The sequence below is a fragment of the Rhinopithecus bieti genome, unplaced genomic scaffold (genome assembly GCF_001698545.2).
Source record: "Rhinopithecus bieti isolate Rb0 unplaced genomic scaffold, ASM169854v2 scaffold_6513, whole genome shotgun sequence".
NCBI classification, from domain to species: Eukaryota; Metazoa; Chordata; class Mammalia; order Primates; family Cercopithecidae; genus Rhinopithecus; species Rhinopithecus bieti.
In genome coordinates this window covers 1082775-1103214 of record NW_016805931.1, presented here as the reverse complement: position 1 = coordinate 1103214, position 20440 = coordinate 1082775, and the positions used below count along the sequence as shown (strand labels likewise).

General features: G+C 37.3%; 1 protein-coding gene across 7 annotated transcripts in view; it reads right to left on the bottom strand.

The window, feature by feature from the left end:
• Positions 1-3233: 3233 nt before the first annotated feature.
• DDX4 (DEAD-box helicase 4) overlaps positions 3234-20440 on the bottom strand; it is a 78666-nt gene continuing 61459 nt past the window's right edge. For all 7 annotated transcript variants that reach the window (XM_017874207.1, XM_017874203.1, XM_017874201.1 and 4 more), the window contains 5 exons: positions 16459-16604; positions 6219-6318; positions 4817-5087; positions 4569-4679; positions 3234-3546 (listed from right to left, as the gene is read on the bottom strand). In XM_017874207.1, coding sequence (XP_017729696.1) covers positions 3469-3546; positions 4569-4679; positions 4817-5087; positions 6219-6318; positions 16459-16604 — 706 coding nt within the window. In that variant the 3' untranslated portion in view covers positions 3234-3468. The remainder of the gene's footprint in view (positions 3547-4568; positions 4680-4816; positions 5088-6218; positions 6319-16458; positions 16605-20440) is intronic.

Here is a 20440-nt window from a genome sequence, read left to right as displayed (position 1 = left end):
CGGGCGAGCTCTGGAGAATTAAAAACAATTGCTAATAAAAGGGTTGAAAGTAAAAAACATATACTAGAATACAAAAATGAAAAAAAACAGGAAAGATACAACAGAGAATTCAGCAGTTCTAGAATCTAATAGAAACTCCAAAAACAGAGAACAGAGATTTCTAACTTGGGGGAAAAAAAATTATCAAATACAAAAAACACTCCTAGAGACCAAGAAAAAAAAAAGACAATTTTCAAAGCACCCTGAGTACCACACAAAATTAAAAGTCCCATTCATCATAAAATTGAAGACGACCAATATCTTTTGGGATCTTTTAAGAAAATTAACATTGAACCTGGGAAGGTAATAGGAAAAAGGCATGATTTGTCTCCCAGCAAAACAAAAAAACACTACAAACAGGGTAAACAAATTGCTCAAAAAGTGTGTGATCCAAATTCAAAGCAAACTGGTATGTGGAATGGCTTTGAGCAGTTTTCATTCGACCCTGACACTTCCCATTCTCTCTGCAGACACAGAAGTCATAAAATTAGGAAGATAGTAAAGGTGAGGCAATCAAGACTGTTAATTGGCCCATCCAGTATTTATATAAACTCTGGCTTTAGATTTTCAATTTTAGAATCTGTGGATATAAGGGAGACTTTATGGTAACAGAAAATGCAAATGTTAACTTGGGATATGTGAATGTGCAGTTTACAGATGTTATGACATACAAATAATTAGAGGAAAGGAAAAGGTGCCTTTAAAATCATCTCACAAAGTATACTTCTAAGGCGAGTCAGAGATTTGGGTTAAATCTTTATGTATCAAAGTCAATAGATGTCTGAAGTTGGTGAGATAAAAATACAGGTTGAGCATCCCTAATCCAAAAATTCAAAATCCCAAATGCTCCTAAACCTGAAACCTTGAGCACCAAATGTGATGCCACAGATTGTCCACATGGGTGACAGAGATAGTGACACCTTAGTTTTGGGATGGCTCAAGGTACACAAACTTTGTTTCATGCACAAAATTACTTAAAATATCAAAAATTATCTTCAAGTTGTACATGAGGTATAATGAAACAAATGAATTTCATGTTTAGGCTTGGGGCCCATCTCCAAGATCTCTCATTATATATTATGCAAATATTCCAAAATCAAAAAAAAATCTGACATCTGAAATATTGCTGGTCCCAAGCATTTCAGATAAGGGATACTCAACCTGTATATGATGGCAGTGAACAGAAATGGTTAATAGTTGACTGTTGGATGTGGAATGGCAATTTGGAAGGGGAGGGGCAGAAGAATATTGCTTTCTATTATAAATGCTTCTATGGCATATTATTTTCTAATTTATGCATGTTACTTTGATAACTTTTAAAGAGATGATTCAAACCTATACCTACAAACGAGGAGAGTAATTAAACTTAGGGACATTTACAGTTCATCTGTGATGGTGATAGATGTATGATACATTTCCTTTTCTTTTTTGTATTTGATTCAGTAACACTACTATGGTAATCTGACAAATCAAGCAAAAGCTGAAAAGGAATCAGTTCAGAAGGAGCAATCTGTTAAAAAAAAAAAAAAGCAATGAAAAAAATGAGACAAGACTGGCCTATACTCTTCCTAAATGAAACTAGAAAATTAAGACACACAGATATTACAAATAACAATCCAAACACCTTCATTCATTTAGCCTTTCCCAGAAGTGAGATAACAGAATAAAAGTGGAATATGTCCTGTATTTTTACTAACTGAACTTCTCTTTTTGAGTTTCTATGTTCTTTGCATTCTTCTATTAGTATATCCACATATACAGAACATTGATAACCACTGTGGTCACAGTAGTATTTTTCCTTGTCTACTTTTCACTATTTTTTAGGTAGGCAACTAATCCTTCCTTGAGTGAACAAATCTGTTTCCTTTTTGATTTCTGTTCTTTAGCTTAAAGTCAACCCTTCAAAGGGTTAATATTTAACTATTAGTTTTAATATTTTATAATTCACATGAAGTTAATTTTGAATATGGCATGAGGTAGGCATCTACCCAGTTATCCTAACACACTATCTGTTGATATGCCTTCCTTTTTCATATGTGATGCCTCATTTATTAACTAAATTCCCATAACAAGATATACATCAGGGACATGTCACTTTGGATTGTTTAGGTGAACAGTAACAATACCAATCATTTTTGTTGCCCCAGTATCTACACCTCACTGGGTCTTAAATATTTGGGTTCATTCATTTAACAATTTATTAAGAACTTTGGGCTGAGCGTGGTGGCTCATGCCTGTAATCCCAGCACTTTGAGAGGCTGAGGCGGGCAGATCACGAGGTCAGGAGGTCGAGACCAGGCTGGCCAACATAGTGAAACCTGTCTCTACTAAAAATTAGCTGGGCACAGTGGTGCGTGTCTGTAATCCCAGCTACTCAGGAGAGGCTGAGGCAGGAGAATTGATTGAACCCGGGAGGCGGAGGTTGCAGTGAGCCACAATCACGCCATTGCACATCGGCCTTAGCAACAAGAGCAAGACTCCATCTCAAAAAAAAAAAAAAAAAAAAAACTTCATATATTGTAGGCATAGCAAGTTCAAGATATATAATGGAAAATGAAGAAAGACAGGGTTCTTTCATCAATCTTAAAATATGAATCGAAAATTTATGGAAAGAGTAAGCAGCATTGTTTTTTGTTGATAAACGGGTTTGAGTCCTAAGATTTTCATTGCCACATCTGTAATGTATTTTATAATTAATATTTAATTTATGTAAGACTTTGTTCACTGCATTGGTTACACAAGACACAAAAAAACAGTTTCAAAAATACAGGAGTTTGGGCTAGGATATGCAACAAAGAAAAATTTAAAGTGCTGATGGAAAACTTAAGGGAAAAGTGTTTCATCCTTTATTTCAAGGAAAGATTGTATATTATAAAAACAAACATTGTTATGCCATTGAGTACAGAGCTCCCATCACAAACATTTAACCATTTTCATCATACATCTGATGATCTAAAAATCAAAATCACTTTGAAAGGCTTAAGTATTTTACTGTTTCTTAAAGATTATGTTATCACACTATAGTGACACACTACTGTTTTAAAGACTCAAGTAAAATGAGACCCAGTAATTTTAACCAAAAGTGTATCATATCCTATTTACTTGTTTTATAAGATCAATAAACACTATAGTAAGACTTGGCATTTAAATTAAACATGTCTAAGCCCCCTGAAGAATATACCAGAAATAAGAAAGACATTTAGAATGCTTTAATATTTCTAGTTAACACCGTTTGTATCAGTAACTGCACTGTTGTAAGTTTTAGCATCTCACATAACTAGTCAGTAAGGATTTTTTTTTTAAGTGTAGGAGTGAGAATACAAGGAGAGGAGCTATGAGAATGTCAAGTTTTATACTTCTGTTAAAAACTCAAAAATCAAAACTATTTTCTTCTCTGCATCAAAACCAGACTTGAAGGATGTTTTGGCTTTAATCCCATGACTCATCATCTACTGGGTTGGGAACTTGTGAAGAAGAAAACCCAGCTGTGTTCAAACTGCTCTTGCCCTGGTAATTATTTAAAAAAAAAAAAAAAGAAACAAACATTTAATTTTATGACAGCTTTAAAGTTACATCACTCAGACTGAGAGCAAGGACTCAAAGTGTCTATTATGTCTTCCCCAAATACACAAAGAACTTTATTCTCACTAAATCTGATTCACCCGAAAAAAGGCTCATGTCAAACCAGGAAGTCTAAATTGCACAAAATGTTTCAATAAAAATATTTTTTAAGTCAACAGTTTTGACAAGTGGGGAAAACTTAATGCACTACACTCAATGAAACAGCATAAATATTTAATTAGCATGTTCATTGTTTCTATATAAAGGTTGTGCTCAGTCTATAAAAACCTGACATACCAGAAAAGACTTGTAGCCTTATGGCTGGGCGCAGTGGCTCATGCCTGTAATCTCAGCACTTTGAGTCTGAAGCAGGTGGATCACTTGAGGCCATGAGTTTGAAACCAGCCTGGCCAACATGGTGAAATCCTGTCTCTATTAAAAACACACACACACACACACACACACACAAACCCAGCTGAGCATGGTGGCACATGCCTGTAATCCCAGATATACTGGAGGCTAAGGCACGAGAATTGCTTGAACCTGGGAGGCGAAGGTTGCAGTGAGCCAAGATCATGCCACTGCACTCCAGCCTGGACAATAGAGCCAGATACTATCTCAAAAAAAAAAAAAAAAGAGAGAGAAAATAAAAGGCTTGTAACCCCAATAGGTCCTGTATTTTATATTAATTATTAATGTCAGAATTCAAAAATAATTCCATCAGAAATTTAAAAGATTCCAAATTAAAATTTAAAATCTGGGAAAGGAGACTGTTTAGGCATAAATCTCAAAGTTAATTCCTGACCTTTAAAACCAAAAATATGTATATACATAAAATGTTAATGAAATAATAAAATAGCTACCTTCCAGGCTTGATTATTAAATATTATAGTTACATCACAATATTAAGCACAACATTTACAAAGAGTAACCAGAAGATAAGTTCTGAATTTTTCCCTTCTACTAACCTTTCTAGTATCAACTGATGCAAACACGTTTCCTCTTGTACTACCACTGAAGCCAGGAATGTATGTACTAAAGGCAATTTCTTCCAACCATGCAGGAACATCCTGTTGAGCCTTTAAAAAAAATTGACTTCATATGCAACATAAAGTCTTAAAGATTGGAAAAGTTTACTTGTTATATATATATGCATAAAATGTCTACTTTCAACAACGAAGAAAACTATCCATTCCATTTTAAAAGTTTAACTTACATCTGTCAATACTTTTACTAGAGGCTGTGCTAAGTGGTTATCCGATTCAAGATCAAAAAAGGAAATAGCTCTGCCAGTATTCCCACAACGACCAGTACGCCCAATTCGATGAACATATTCATCAATGGTAGAAGGAAGGTCAAAATTGATAACATGTTGCACATTTTCAATATCCAGCCCTCTGGCAGCTACTGAAGTAGCAACAAGAACTGGGCACTTCCCACAGCGAAAATCTCCAAGAGCTTGCTCCCGCTCTCTCTGTTCCCGATCACTTGAAAGAAAAGAAAGCATGTTATTAGAACCACTCTTAAAATCATTAAAGTTCAACATACACATTTCTTTTTAATAATAGTAAGAATAGCAACATTTGGCTGGGCACAGTGGCTCACACCTGTAATCCCAGCACTTTGGGAGGCTGCAGCAGGTGGATCACAAGGTCAGGAGATCTAGACCAGCCTGGCCAACATGGTGAAACCCCATCTCTATTAAAGATACAAAAAATTAGCTGGGCGTGGTAGCATGCACCTGTAAACCCAGCTACTCGGGAGGCTGAGGCAGGAGAATCACTTGAACCCGGGGGTGCAGAGGTTACAGTGAGCAAGACCGTGCCACTGCACTCCAGCCTGGGCAACTGGGCGAGACTCCATCTCAAAAAAAAAAAAAAAAAAAGAATAGCAGCATTTAACATTAATGTTCACTTCTTATATACCAGGTAGTATACTAATTTCTTCCAAGCTACCATTTTATTTAATCCTCACAATAATACTTTGAGTTGCAAAAATTATCTCCATTTGCAAATGATGTAAAGTAACAACTAATATGTAGAGACAGAATACAAACTCAAGTCTGACAAAAATCAAATCCTATTATAATCTCTATGCTTTATAGCCTTAACATAAAATATACAACTACTTGATTAGAAGGCTTGCTTAAAAAAATATTTTTAAAGTATAATTTCAGAATGCCATATACTATGCAATATTTTAGGATCTACTAATAAAGTGCCAATAAAACTGTATTAATATGACATTTTAAAGCACTCCAATTTTAAAAAGGCCTAAGAAAGATTAGATTTAGCAAAGGAAAAACTTGATATGGGGCCAGAGATCCTTAAGTGAGATCTCGAGAAGTTTCCACTCCTTATGTTGAGGCTGTCTAAGGCAGACCTTTATCTTACCCACCACAACCGCTTAGTTCTAAAACTAAGAATGAAGATGAAAATACTAGTTTAGTACTCCTGGGTATTACTCTTTTCCTCATATAAAGGACAAAAACAGTTTAGATCTGAGAGAATTCTGAATCCCAATCCTAGGATTATATCACATTAGTTATATAAATTGATGTTTCTTAAATACCAAATAGAAGTCATTCCCCTAATAAGAAATTATATTCATCTACTCACCCATGAATACTTGTAGTTGATATTTTTTCTTGACAAAGAAAAGTTGCAATAAAATCTGCTTTTTTCTTAGTTTCAACAAAGACCATAGTTCTTTCATCCCCTACAGGACAAATGAAATTATTAATATTCAAACTTCAAAATCAGGAAATGAAAAATAAAGCAGGGGTAGGAGGCCGTGCTTGAACAGGAAACTTTGTCCGCCACTGTATTTATTACCAGCACCACAGCCGGACCTGGTACATGAGAGGGACTCTAATTCTAGAATGGATGTCAAAGACACAAGGACTGTTTTCCTAGTTCAGGGATTTAAAAAATTAGCTTGTCCTTCCTCCTCCCAGGCCAACACAAGAAGTAGAACCTTAGGGAAAGGTAAGTCATATCTGTCTGCCAACTCTTAGTAGTATAAAATCGTCTTAGTCCTTTTCTCCCCTCCATTTCCCTCGCTCTATAAATGATTTTTGCTGTCTACCTCTCAAGATAATCCAATCTTTCATTCTCCCGTGATTGCCCGAGGTGTTTACAATAGTGGCATCTGACCTGGGGCTGCTTAATTCTATATAATCAGTGTTCCAAACATTATCTCTAATTCAAATCCCTTCATTCCCAAAATATTTTACAGATTAAAAAATTAAATGACAGCCTTATCCCAGGGTCTTAACTTGCTAAGGAATATTTATTTCTTAAAATATTTAACCAGTAGAAATTCAAGCATGGGCCGGAGATTTTCCCATACAGGGAATTTCCCTATAAAATGTTAGAGAAGAAAGATAATTTATAGCTTTAAAGCATATACAAATGTATTACTGTTCATAATCACTCTCCCCATTTCTCTGTCAGCTCACACCATTTATTCAGCAAATATTGAGTGCCTACTAGATGCCTGTCAACGTTTCTGTTGGATATACAGAAATAAAAGCCACTGCTTTCACTATGGGGAGGCAAATACATATTATGCATTTAGTACTAAAAAGGAAAAAATCAGTAAGATAAAAGGTCCAGAGATGATTACTTTAGATACTTTAAGATAGGCTTATTAGACAGGCCTACTTTAGATATCCCAATTAGATGGTATCTTAGTAAAGATATAAATAAAGATAGTGAACTGTGCAGGTATCTAGGAAAACAGCTTAAGGAAGAGGGAAAGACAAGTCTAAGCCTCTGAGAAATGGGTGTTCTTGGCCGGGCGCAGTGGCTCAAGCCTGTAATCCCAGCACTTTGGGAGGCCGAGACGGGAGGATCACGAGGTCAGGAGATCGAGACCATCCTGGCGAACATCCTGGTGAAACCCCGTCTCTACTAAAAAATACCAAAAAAAAAACTAGCCGGGCGAGGTGGCAGGCGCCTGTAGTCCCAGCTACTCGGGAGGCTGAGGCAGGAGAATGGTGTGAACCTGGGAGGCGGAGCTTGCAGTGAGCTGAGGTACGGCCACTGCACTCTAGCTTGGGCAACAGAGCGAGACTCTGTCTCAAAAAAAAAAAAAAAAAGAAAGAAATGGGTGTTCTTATACTCATCAAACAGAAAAGAGATCCTAATGTGGCCTCTACATCCTGGGCAGAGGGAATAGCAAGTACAAAGGTCATGAGGCAGAAGTCTACCTGGTATATATGAGGAAGAGTAATGGGCCAAGTGTGGCTGGAGTAGGGAGAGCAATAGGAGATAAAGTCAGAGAGGTAATGGAGGCCATATCATAAAGGGCCTTGATGGCTACTGAAAGAACGTTTTTACTCTAAGAAGGGAAAACATGGGGTTTCGAGCAGAGAAGTAACATGATCTGATCTTTAACTGAGGATTTAAAGGATTCTACATATAATTTGATGGTAGAATCAAGAGGATTTTGCTAACAGATGAGACGTATAGTTTGAGAAAGAAATCAAGAGTGATTCCAAGATTTTCTGTTTGAGCAACTGGAAAAATGGAACTAACATTAACTGATATAGGAAGACTACAGGAAAAAATCATTTAGAGAGGATATTTAAGCCTTAGATATCTATTAAACGACCAAGTAGCAAAATCAAAATGCTAACTGGTTCCCATAATGAGTTAAATCTTTGAATCATGGTCATTTTACATTTATTTCAGAATGATGATTTTATGTTTTATTAAAAATTGTTTCAACAGTTCCAGAGGTCATCCAACAAGACGCCCAAGGCTAAAATGGATTCATCTGACAGAGCCACGTACATAGCACTGCTGAGCTCAAGCCCTGGTCTTGTCTTTCCTTGGTTCCCAGTGTGAACTGCAAGTAGCAATAAAAATTTAACTCTGCTGATTCTATTTCCCTAGTTTTTCCCTACTAATTTTGTATTTGTTCTAGGTCAGACAATGAGCTATTTCCCATTGGTGGCGGCAATGACTGCAAATTTAGCTTTATAAGACTATCAACCTCTGTTGGGTGAAAAATGATAGAGAATCAATTTTGTTGGTCTATTTCTGTATGTATTTGCCCTGTGAGCCAAAATCAACTAAGAATATAAAGAATTCTGGCTTTAGTTACTTGATCATAAATTTTTGTATTTCTGTGTTCACTCCTGATGTGTGGCTGACGTGGTGGAACTGAGGCTATAAGTTATCTATGTGCCTGTAATTCAGAAAGGGTTTTATCATTATGTGAAATCAGTTGTGGCTATCCTACAGAAGTTTTTTTTTTTTTTTTTTTTTTTGAGATGGAGTCTCGCTCTGTCGCCCAGGCTGGAGTGCAGTGGCGCAATCTTGGCTCACTACAAGCTCTGCCTCCTGGATTCATGCTATTCTCCTGCCTCAGCCTCCCGAGTAGCTGGGACTACATGCGCCCACCACCATGCCCGGCTTTTTTTTTTTTGTATTTTTAGTAGAGACAGGCTTCACTGTGTTAGCCAGGATGGTCTCTCTCTGTCTCCTGACCTTGTGATCTGCCTACCTCAGCCTCTCAAAGTGCTGGGATTACAGGCGTGAGCCACCGCGCCCAGCCCCTATAAAAGTATTAACACTTTAAATTACAAAGTCTCTTAAAGGAACTCTATTCAAATTTGTTTATAAAGATGAATAGAAAGAGAAATGTTATCGAAGTAAATATTCCTTAAATATCAGAAAGTAAAAAGAAATTGAACTTGTAATTGCTCTAAACTTTTGGAAAAATATATTAAAACTTTTTATATTAAATAATTAAATATAATTAAAATATTTTATTAATATTAATCTAAATATAAATATATTAAATATTTATATTAAAATATTAAATTAATATTAAATTATAAAATATAAATTATATATAAAATTAAATTATAAATATTTATATTTAAAGGATATATTTAAAATATATTAAACCTATATTAAACTTTTGGAAAAAAACTATTACAAGAATCAGAAACATTTTAAGAATCCAAGGTGGCAAGGCGTTGGTGGCTCAAGCACTGTAATCCCAGCACTTCCTTGGAGGCCGAGACGGCGATCACGAGGTCAAGGAGATCGAGACCATCCCTGGGGGGCCCCTAACCCGGTGAAACTCCGTCTCTACATAAAAATACAAAAAAACTAGCCGGGCGAGGGGCAGGCGCCCGCAGGTCCCAGCTACTTAGGGAGCCAAGAGGCAGGAGAATGCATAAACCCAGGAGGCGGAAGCTTGCAGTGAGCTGAGATCCGGCCACTTGCACTTTCCACCTGGCGGCAGAGCGCAGGTGGACTTCCATCTCAAAAAAAAAAAAAAGAATCCAAGTTCACACTAATTAAGGTGAAATCTTTGGTAAATGAGACTAATAACCTTTGCTTTAAAAAGAAAAAAAAAAAAAACCGTTTTCCCATTATCAGTGTTAAGTTTAACACACTTTATTTTACTTGGGTTTGTTTTTCCTAATGGTATAGAGGTTTACCAGCAAAAACTAAGCTAGTAGTATTCCTCCCATGATGTTTAAGAGTTTATGAAAATGGATATCTGTTTCAACTAAATTCATCATTTATTCCAATAGTATTTATTGTTTTGAAAAAATACCATCGTTGAAGGTAATTTCCAAAATCTTTCGGGTAACTGAAAACAGTAGGGGACCAATGGCTTGCGTATGAGGATCTCTCAGCTTCCCATCTCCCTACTCCCAATTTCCTTTATGAAATAGGAAGTTACTAAATTAAAAGATATAATTAACATAAGTGGTTGCAAACTACGCCAGGGAATAACAGGACAGTAATAAAACTGTAATTGCTTTTATTTCAAGGAAAAAAAAAAAGTCGTTTAGTGCTTTCAAACCATTTTGGTCTCTGTCACATTTAAACTCATAAAACACTGACAATCCTGGAGTTTTTCTTGTGTGTTTTGATATTTACTATAATTAAAATTAACACCTAGATAACCTTTAAATAATTATTTGAACAATATTTGCCTATTAAAATAATTATTAAGAATAAATTTGGAAAAATTATTTTTACTTGACAGACCCCCATTAGAGGATCTTAGGAATGGGGGAACACATTTTGTCCTAAAACTGTCAGTTTGTTCCAGAACATTGAAAAAATGGCACAATGAAAGATAAAACTTGAAACTGTATTTTATCTGCTTTGATTTATAACACTTGGTCAAAGATAAAGCTATAAAAGGTGTTAATACTTTTAGCAAAGGTCACTTAGTTTGATGGAATTACTTTCTTGGGATTTACTGTTTAATGCTTTCCCTTATGGAGTTTTTTTTCCTTCAGGAGCATTACCAACTGGATAAAAGTTATTCTTTACTCTCCTTGTAATTCAGCTAGATCTTCAAGAGATTCTGTTGACTTTATTAGGTCTGTTTGTTTAAAAAAAAAAAAAAAAGTTGGCCGGGCGCGGTGGCTCAAAGCTGTAATCCCAGCACTTTTAGGGGCCGAGACAGGGGATCACGAGGTCAGGAGATTCCAAGGGGACCATCCTGGGCTAACACGGTGAAACCCCCATCTCTAATAAAAACTACAAAACCAGCACGGGCGAGGTGGCGGTGCTGTAGTCCCAGACTTACCCGGGAGGTGAGGCAGGGAGAATGGCATGAACCCGGGAAGCAGAGCTTGCAGTGAGCTGCGGTCTGGCCACAGCACTCCAGCCTGGGTGACAGGAGCGAAGACCTCGTTCTCAAAAAATAATAAATAAATAAAATAATAATAAATTAATTAATAAATAATAAAATAAAATAAAAAAGACGAAAAGAAGGGAAAAAAGAAGAAAAAAGGGGACTTAAAGAGGAAAAGTTCCCTATTTATGAAGAGCTGTGGGTTATTTACAACCATGTTAATTTCTATGTTCACTTCTAAATGTTTTATTATCACTTCAATTAAATTGATAACCAAATAGTTTCTCTCATACCCACAAATCCTACAATCAAATATTCAACTCTCCTCTGACAACTCCTTCTGTCTTTTTAAGATCAAATTATAAATTTAGAAGAAGAAATTCACCTAGAAAACTTTTGAGATTTCTCAGAGAGAGCCCCAAGGAAAGCACAAAGGTTTATTATTTCACCTTATAAAAGAAGGGATTCTAGAAATTACTATTTTTTAAATGTATTACTATTTAAGAGTTGTATGGTAAGAGTTGTCAAACCAGAAAAGACTACACTTTGCCAAGATTAAAGAGAATACATAAAATATTAATACAGGTTGAGCATTCCTAACTTGAAAATCCAAAATCCCAAACTTTTTGAGTACTGACATGATGCTCAAAGGAAATGCTCACTGGAGCATTTCAGAGTTTTGCATTAGGGATGATCAAGTGACAAATATACTGCAAATATTCCAATAGTTAATAAAAAAAAAAAATCTGAAACATGGCCAGGCATGTTGGCTCACACCTGTAATTCCAGCACTTTGAGAGGCCAAGGCAGGCGGATCACCTGAGGTCAGGAGTTCGAGATCAGCCTGGCCAATGTGGTGAAACCCCATCTCTACTAAAGATAACAAAAATTAGCTGGGCGTGGTGGCAGGTGCCTGAAATCCCAGCTACTCAGGAAGATGAGGCAGGAAAATCGCTTGAACCCAGGAGGCGGAGGTTGCTGTGAGCCAAGATAACGCAGTCGCACTCTAACCTGGGCGACAAGAGCGAAACTCCATCTCCAAAAAAAAAAAAAAAATCTGAAACACTTCTGGTCTCAACCATTTTGGATAAGGGGTATTCGGCCTGTTTTTTTTTTTTTTTTTTTTTAATGCATGCTTTATGGGAGTCCCTCATGATTTGTAAATTCCCTCACCATCCAAAGTATGTTTTTACCCTCAGGAGAAACACTGTTCAAAATTCTATAAAGTAACTCTACGGAGTTTCCCTATATTTATCAAAGTCCTGAAGGTACGCTGCCTGATGCAACAGTACAGTGCTGCCTGTCATAATTTCACTTTTTAAAACGTCTATAACCTTACTTCTTTCCTAACTTGAATCCAGCATCTTCTCCAGTGGTTCTTCACTAGGGATGTACATCAGACTTACACATGGCATTCTGTAAAAATATAAATGTCTGGACCCTATTTCTACATCTACAGGTGAACTCAGTTCCCATTTTGTCTTTCATTGTGCTTTTTCAATGTTCTGGAACAAACTGACACTTCATGACAAAGTAAGTCTTTCCCAGAGTCTCCAAGATCCTCTAAAGAGGTCTGTTAAGTAAAAACAATTTTCATAATTATACTACTAAGTCTATTTACTTTATATTCTTGATATGAAAAATTACATCTGCTCATTTTCACAAATCAGGCTTCTTCTTTGAAAATAGGCTTAATCAGATGTTTTACCTAGTATTTTTTTGAGTGGCTTTATTACCTTTATTTTGCATGTCATAGAAAAAATTTTATCAGTAGCATTATTCTTATTATGAACCCTCCTCAGACCCTTGATATTTAACAATTACCGGTAACAAATTTACTATGATCATTAAATCTGTCATCTTCAGACAGCTTTTGTCTTCTTTAGATGCTTGCCCAAAGGCTGTGGTGTAAGCTATATAGATCAGAGTCTATGTCCTAAAGGGGAGACTCCAAGCCTTGTGAAGAACTATTAATACTTCAAAGAATAGAGTCTTGGGTAGAAGGTTCTAAAGTTGACTGCTTTGACACCTTTTAGACCCTATCACTGGACTGAGTGAGATTTCCAGGACTAGTCCTTCTAGAAACAGACAGAATCATGCAAGCTGATCCCTAACATATATAATGAAGTAAGAATTACATAAGGACTGAATGAGCTGATGAAGAAAATCTCTCTGTGGTCATGTGTTGGCAATACTGTTAATATTATTTTAATATTCTATTTTCTGGATATATGAAGAAGCTTTTTTTCCTCTTAAGCTAGCTGTCATCTACACATTTTAGTAGACTGCTTTTGTAAACTAAAATCAAACATTCTAAAATCATATCTGACCTCGCATCTCACTGACACCCCATCCCAACCCAAATTCAGATTTCTTAACTAAGTCTCCTTACTTTTCATGGTAGTTATCTGCAACAGTTAAATAAGAATCTGTCTGCCTCCTTTAACCAAGATATAAGTGGACAAGTTACCTGTGCAACTAACATCTCACCTGAAAACGGCATGGCAGGTACGACCAGATACTTTAAGGAACAAAGGTTGGCTTTCCTTATGGAATCAGTGCCTACGAAGACCTCCCATATAAGCTGGCCTGGTGCTTGTCTTACACGGCCCAGTCTTGGAGATTTTAAGGAAGGCCATACACTTCCTGACAGGACATGAACCACAGGAAATATGGGGGACCTTTAGTAGAGTGAGATTCACTCCAATGTATACCCACTGCAGGTGAAACCTAGTAGAGAGAGTTTCTGAGACTTAGTTTCCTATCCCTTAGACAGCAAATAATCAAGGATTTTTAAAGTTCAATCTGACATTCCTTATGAAAACTTCCAGACAAAAGTTAATTTTGTGACTTTAGTAAAAGTCAATACTGTACGGCTCTAGATTTGCAAAACAAACTGAAGGAGGCCTATTTATTGTTAACGAACAATCTTGCTGCACTCATGCCAATAAGCCAGCCAAACATAAGACCAAACTTCTTGTCATCAAGACTCTCTCTGAGATTATTATGGTCATGAGGTAGATACAGGCTGTCAGAAAACATTATGGAAGAATTTGAAGTAAGCAAAAAAGATCACTGTCTAGCACACTCTTTGTGCCTTCTATAGTCTTTTTCATAACTGTTGCAATTGATAGCAATGCCAATGATTCTCAGTAAAAATGCAAATAAAGTTTTACCCTGAAATGTAATTGATTACTGCATTTGAATAATGACCAGTTTTACATCTAAGTTAATTTTAGCATTCCTAATTGCCTAAACTAGGGGTGTCCAATCTTTTGGCTTCCCTGGGCCACATTAGGAGAATTGTCTTAGGTCACACATAAAATACGCTAACACTACTGATAGCTAATGAGCTAAAAAAAAACAACAACAACAAAAAACCAAACAAAAAAACTCACCATGTTTTAAGAAAGGTTACGAATTTGCATTGAACCACATTCAAAGCTATCCTGGGCTGCATATGGCCTGTGGGTTGTGGGTTGGACAAGCTTGGCCTAAACATACATGTATTTTTTGAATTCTCCTTTTGACTAGCTGTAACATCTTACTGGTTCCTTTGGCAACTAAAGAGCTCAATAAATTCTTTGATCCATGTTGATTTAAAATTATGAAAAAGGCAGTTTGGCTGGGCGCGGTGGCTCACGCCTATAATCCCAGCTCTCAGGGAGGCAGAGGCGGGAGGATAGCTTGAGCCCAGGAGTTCGAGACCTGCCTGGGTAATACAGCGAGACCCCGTTCTCCACAAAAGGAAAAAAAAAAAAAAAAAAAAAAAAGACAAAAAATTTCTCAAACTCAAGATGAGTATTTGGTTTTTAAAAGTTTTTATAAAACTCAGCACAAACTCAAGACTAGAAGCCTGTAAGTGCTTTTGAAGTCACCTTTCCATTTTTTCTTCTTGCTCATTATTGGAAATTAAAAGATGAGCCACCTTCACATTCCTCTGTCTCAACACTGACATTCAAGCTGAAACGCCAAGTACTAAAATGGAGGGTGTGGATGGGGAAAGTATAACATAATAAGTAGATCTAGCCTGTGAGGTAATCAGAAGGTATTAAAATGAACATATTTAAAATTTTTGTTTCCAGTCTCAAAATAAGGCTATCTTAAACAACCAAACTAAAAAATCAAGACTTCAAAAATAAAAATTGGGCCAGGAATGGCGGCTTACGCCTGTAATCCCAGCACTTTGTAAGGCCAGTGTGAGTGGATCACTTGAGCCCAGGAGTTCAAAACCAGCCTGGGCAACATGGTAAAAACCCCATGTCTACAACAACTAAAAAATTGGCTGGGCATGGTGGTGCACGCCTGTAGTCCGAGCTACTCAGGAGACTGACGTGGGAGAACTGCTTAAGCCTGGGAGCTTGAGGCTGCAATGAGCTGTGGTCATGCTACTGCACTCCAGCCCTGGCAATAAAGCAAGGCTCCGCCTCAAAAAAATAAAAATAATAAAAAGTAAAATTGGGGTGAGTACAGTGGCTCATGGCTGTAACCTCAGCACTTTGGGAGGACAAGGTGGGAAGATAGAGGCCAACAGTTCAAGACCAGCCTGGTCAACAGTGTGATCTCTATCTCTACAAAAAAATAATAAAGAATTAGCCAGGCATGATGGTACATGCCTATAGTCCTAGCTACTTGGGAAGCTGAGGTGGGAGGGTCGCTTGAGGCCAGGAGTTTCAGGCTGCCATGAACTATGACTACACAATTATTTCAGGCCAGGCAACAAAGTGAGACGATGTCTCTAAAAAAATAATAAAATAAAATAAAATTGATTGGGGAGTAGAGGAGAAAAAAAATTTCCCACAGATATTGTGAAGGAAGACAACTAGATCTTAAGCCCCTTTTAGCTAAAAAGTTATTCAAATCTATGAATTTGGGAAGCCTTAGGAAGCAAGAACTAGGAACCAGAAACAGAAAAATAATCTGCTTTTGATGGAGTAATAGTGTGATGTAAACATGTATCACTACTAAGCCTTTCTAGTTTCCTAAAAAATAGATATACTTCTGGTGGAATAATTAAAATGCAGTCTCAAATCCTTCCTATTTTCAAACTTAATGGTGGAGAAAGGACTGTATTTTTATACAATTTACCCAGAAAACTGAATCATAAAATTTTTTATAAAAGAGCTCTAGAGGGAGAAAGAATTCAAACAAACTTATCAGACCAAACAATTCTTCAGTGATTTTTAAAAATTATTCATTTAAAAAAATCATGACAAAAAATGTATCAACATAAGATACCTATGTTTCGTAGAATTTCAACAAGTTTTTCTCTTTTTGAGAACTGGCCAACTTGGAGAACGGTCTGCTGAACATCTCTACATGCTCCACCCACTTGTCCAACAGCAACAAACAGATAATTCGACTTTAAAAACTCTGCAGCCAACCTTGAAAAACAAAAGATTATTCTTTAACTTATCCTCCTCTCCATTAGTATCCATAATATCCACTGAATTCCTGTAGGTGTTATCTCAATATTAATCAGACAGCAGACTACGACAGCTATAAGATGATTGGTTACTTATATCACCCAAGTACTATTTTGAAAGATCAGTATAAAATATTAGCATTTTGCAAAATACATAACTACTAGAGAAAAAGTTTGTCACAGTATGTATATGGTAATTACAAGTGGATTTGCTATCCATGCAAAACTATATAAAATATGTGTATAACACTTAAAAAAAGCATCAACTAAAAGAAATAAACTGCAATAAGCAGGAATTATTTTTTAGTAAAAACTGAAATGTAAGCCTAAGGCACAAATTCTGTTCTCCACTCATTGTTTTTATGTATGCTATTATTAGTTGTTTTCTGAAAATATTACCTATTAAATTACTCTACTTCAAATGAATGATTTCAAGCAAACCAGACCTTAGGTCAGTGCTCTCTATGTCATGACACACATAGAAAGTAGTATTTACAAGGCACAATTGGGCAAAACAAGTGAGACAGGATGAAAGGCCCAGGGACATGGTGGAATCAGGATAGGTGTGCCTGCCCCAAAGGTTAAGGGTATCAATATCTTGACACATAGTTAACTCACTATCAGCATGCAACTGAGAAGTCTTGCTTTAGATCACATAGAAACATGGGGGAGTGGACAAAGTTGCTAATGAGAAAGATGAGTTTTTAGGGATAAATGGGGAGGTTCAAATCTCTCTTCAATGCTTCTCCCTCCTATGTAGCAGTCCCTTATTTACCAGCTGGCTCCTTCATGAAAATAGCTCAAATTCAGCATATCCAGAATCTTAATAAATCACTGCTTCTTCTTTCTCCTTACTTCATCTCTTATCATAAAAGAAAAGCTTTTTTTTTTTGCCTTCTTTTAGAGTCACTCTGTCACCCAGGCACAAAAGTTGAACTCATCTGAAATTCTCCATCATTCTTTTCCTTCACTAAAACTACAGAGTGTTTTGTGTCATGTATACAAGGTACTGGGAGTAGAAAGATGAACATGGTGTTAGCCTATGAGGTCATCACATCAAGTAGGAAAGATATATTTAAAAAATTACAATTTTAGTGTTAGAATAATGTTTACTGAACACTATGTTCCAAGAAATGTACAAAGTGACTTAAATAGTTTCTTTCACAAGATACACTAGCAGGAAATGGATGAAATGATGTCTATTTAGAAAAATCCTCAAGTTTGAGGCGGGGCACAGTGGCTCATGCCTATAATCCCAGCACTTTGGAAGGCCAAGGCATGTGGATCACTTGAGTCCAGGAGTTTGAGACCATTCTGGCCAACATGGTGAAACCCCAAATCTACAAAAAATAAAAAATTAGCCAGGTGCGTATGCGCACACCTGTAGTCCCAGCTACCCAGAAGGCTGAGGTGGGCCTAGGATGGCTTCAGTCAGGGAGGTCGAGATGGCAGTGAACCATGATTGTGCCTCTGAACTCCAGCCTGGGCAACAAGAGTGAGACCTTACCTCAAAAAAAAAAAAAAAAAAAAAAGGCTTCAAGTTTGAAGCTTGATCTAGGTTGATCTAGGGAAGCAGCAGGCAAGAATGTGGAACACTAATGATTGGGGAAAGGCTTTCTATGCAGAAGGAAAGAAGAAACAGGCACAAATAATGAGAAAAGTAAAATTCAGCTTTCTCAGCCAAGAGGAAATAGCTCTAGTAGATTAGAAACACACGACTCCAGGTAAGAAAGTAGCAGGTAAGCCTGAGATTGTCATGTGTTAAAGAGTTTAAAAATCAGTCTATGAAGATGAAAAGATATGGGAAGGTTTATTTTAAATAAATGTCTAAAAGAATCAGACTTTATTTTGGCATTGCCACTAATGCAGAAGTGACACTAGAAGCAGGGAGACAGGTTAAAAAGCCACTTCCAGTGAGCAGGGCAAAACTGATAAGGACCTAAATTAAGGTGGGAAATAGAGAAGAAGCTAACAGATATGAAATATTTTAGAGATTACTGCTGTAATGGTTAATATTTGGTGTCAACTTGACTGGATTGAGGGATGCCTAGATGGTCAGTGAAAAACTATTTCTGGATGTGTCTCTGAGGGTGCTACCAGAGGAGACTGACATTTCAGTTGGTAGACCGGGAGAAGAAGGCCCACCCTAAATGTGGGTGGACACCATCCAGTTGGCTACCAGCACGGTTACAATGACGCAGGCAGAAGAAGGTGGGGTAACTTTGCTTGCTGAGTCTTCTGGCTCTCTTTCTTCTTCCCATGCTGGATGCTTGCTTCTGCTCCTCCTGCCCTTGGACATCATACTCCAGGTTCTTCAGACTTTGGACTCTGGGACATGCACCAGCGGCTTCTTGGGGGATCTATCAGCTTACTTGGTTTTGAGGCTTTCAGACTTGGACTGAGCCACTACTGGTTTCTCTCTTCTCCAGCTTGCAGATAGCCTATCATGGGACTTTACCTTGTGATTGTGTGAGCCAATTTTCCCTAATAAACTTACTTTTATATCTATATATATATTATTGGTTCTGTCCTTCTGGAGAACCCTAATATCACTGCCACGTTGTACTGAGACAGGGTCTTACTCTGTTGCCTAGGCCAGAGTATAGTGGCACAACCATGGATCACTGCAGCCTCAACTTCCCGGGCTCAAGACATCCTCCCACTTTAGCCTCCTGAGTAGCTGAACCTACAGGTGCATGTCACCACACCCAGCTAATTAAAAAAATTTTTTTTTACATAGACAGGGTCTCACTATGTTGCCCAGGCTGGGCCTGAACTTCTAGGCTCAAATGCTCCTCCCACCTTAGCCTCCCCCAAGTGTTGGGATTATAGGCATGAGCTACCACGCCTGGCCCAAGTTGAGTATTTTTAAAAGCGGAGTTAAAAGACTGTGAGAAAAGAATCACCATGATTCAAAACTTTCTGGCTTCAAAAGATCATGATGCCAATAACCAGAATAAAGAAAACTGGAAAAAGGGAGCTGAAGAAAAATTGCATTCTATTTTGGACATGAACGTGAGTTACTAGTTATTCATCTGAGAGAAAAAACACCCCAAGAAGTTAAATTTGAAAGTCTGGGCCGGGTTTGGTGCCTCACACAATCTCAGCACTTTGGGAGGCCGAGTCGGGCGGATCACCTGAGGTCAGGAGTTCAAGACCAGCCTGACCAACATGGGGAAACCCCATCTCTACTAAAAATACAAAATTAGCCAGATGTGGTGGTGCATGCCTGTAATCCCAGCCACTGGGAAGGCTGAGGCAGAATCACTTGAACCCTGGAGGCGGAGGTTGTGGTGAACTGAGATCGTGCCATTGTACTCTAGCCTGGGCAACAAGAGCGAAACTCTGTCTCAAAAAAAAAAAAAAAAAAAAATGTCTGGGGCTACAGAGAGAGATTAGGAATACAGGGAAGAAATCTGGGAGAGTTATAGGTATAACTAGAAGCCATGGCAGAGTTACAGGTATAACTAGAAGCCAAGGGAACAGATATACCATAACTCAGGGAATATGCAGAATGAGAAAAGGACTTTGCACAGAATGATGGGCAACTGGTAACATTTAAGAGCAGACAATGAAGCAACTGAGGAAGAGTCAGGAAGCAAAGAATGTAAACAACCCAAGGTCAGATAGGAGCTTATTTTGTTTAACATATATCCCCAAAGTTTATAATCAAATACGATTCACAAAAGATCCTCAACAAATATTACTGACAGTAGTACACGTTTGCCATTTTGGGTGGTCAACATACAAATACTTTCCCATTTCAGGGTAAATCTAAAAAGAGTCAGGCTGCTA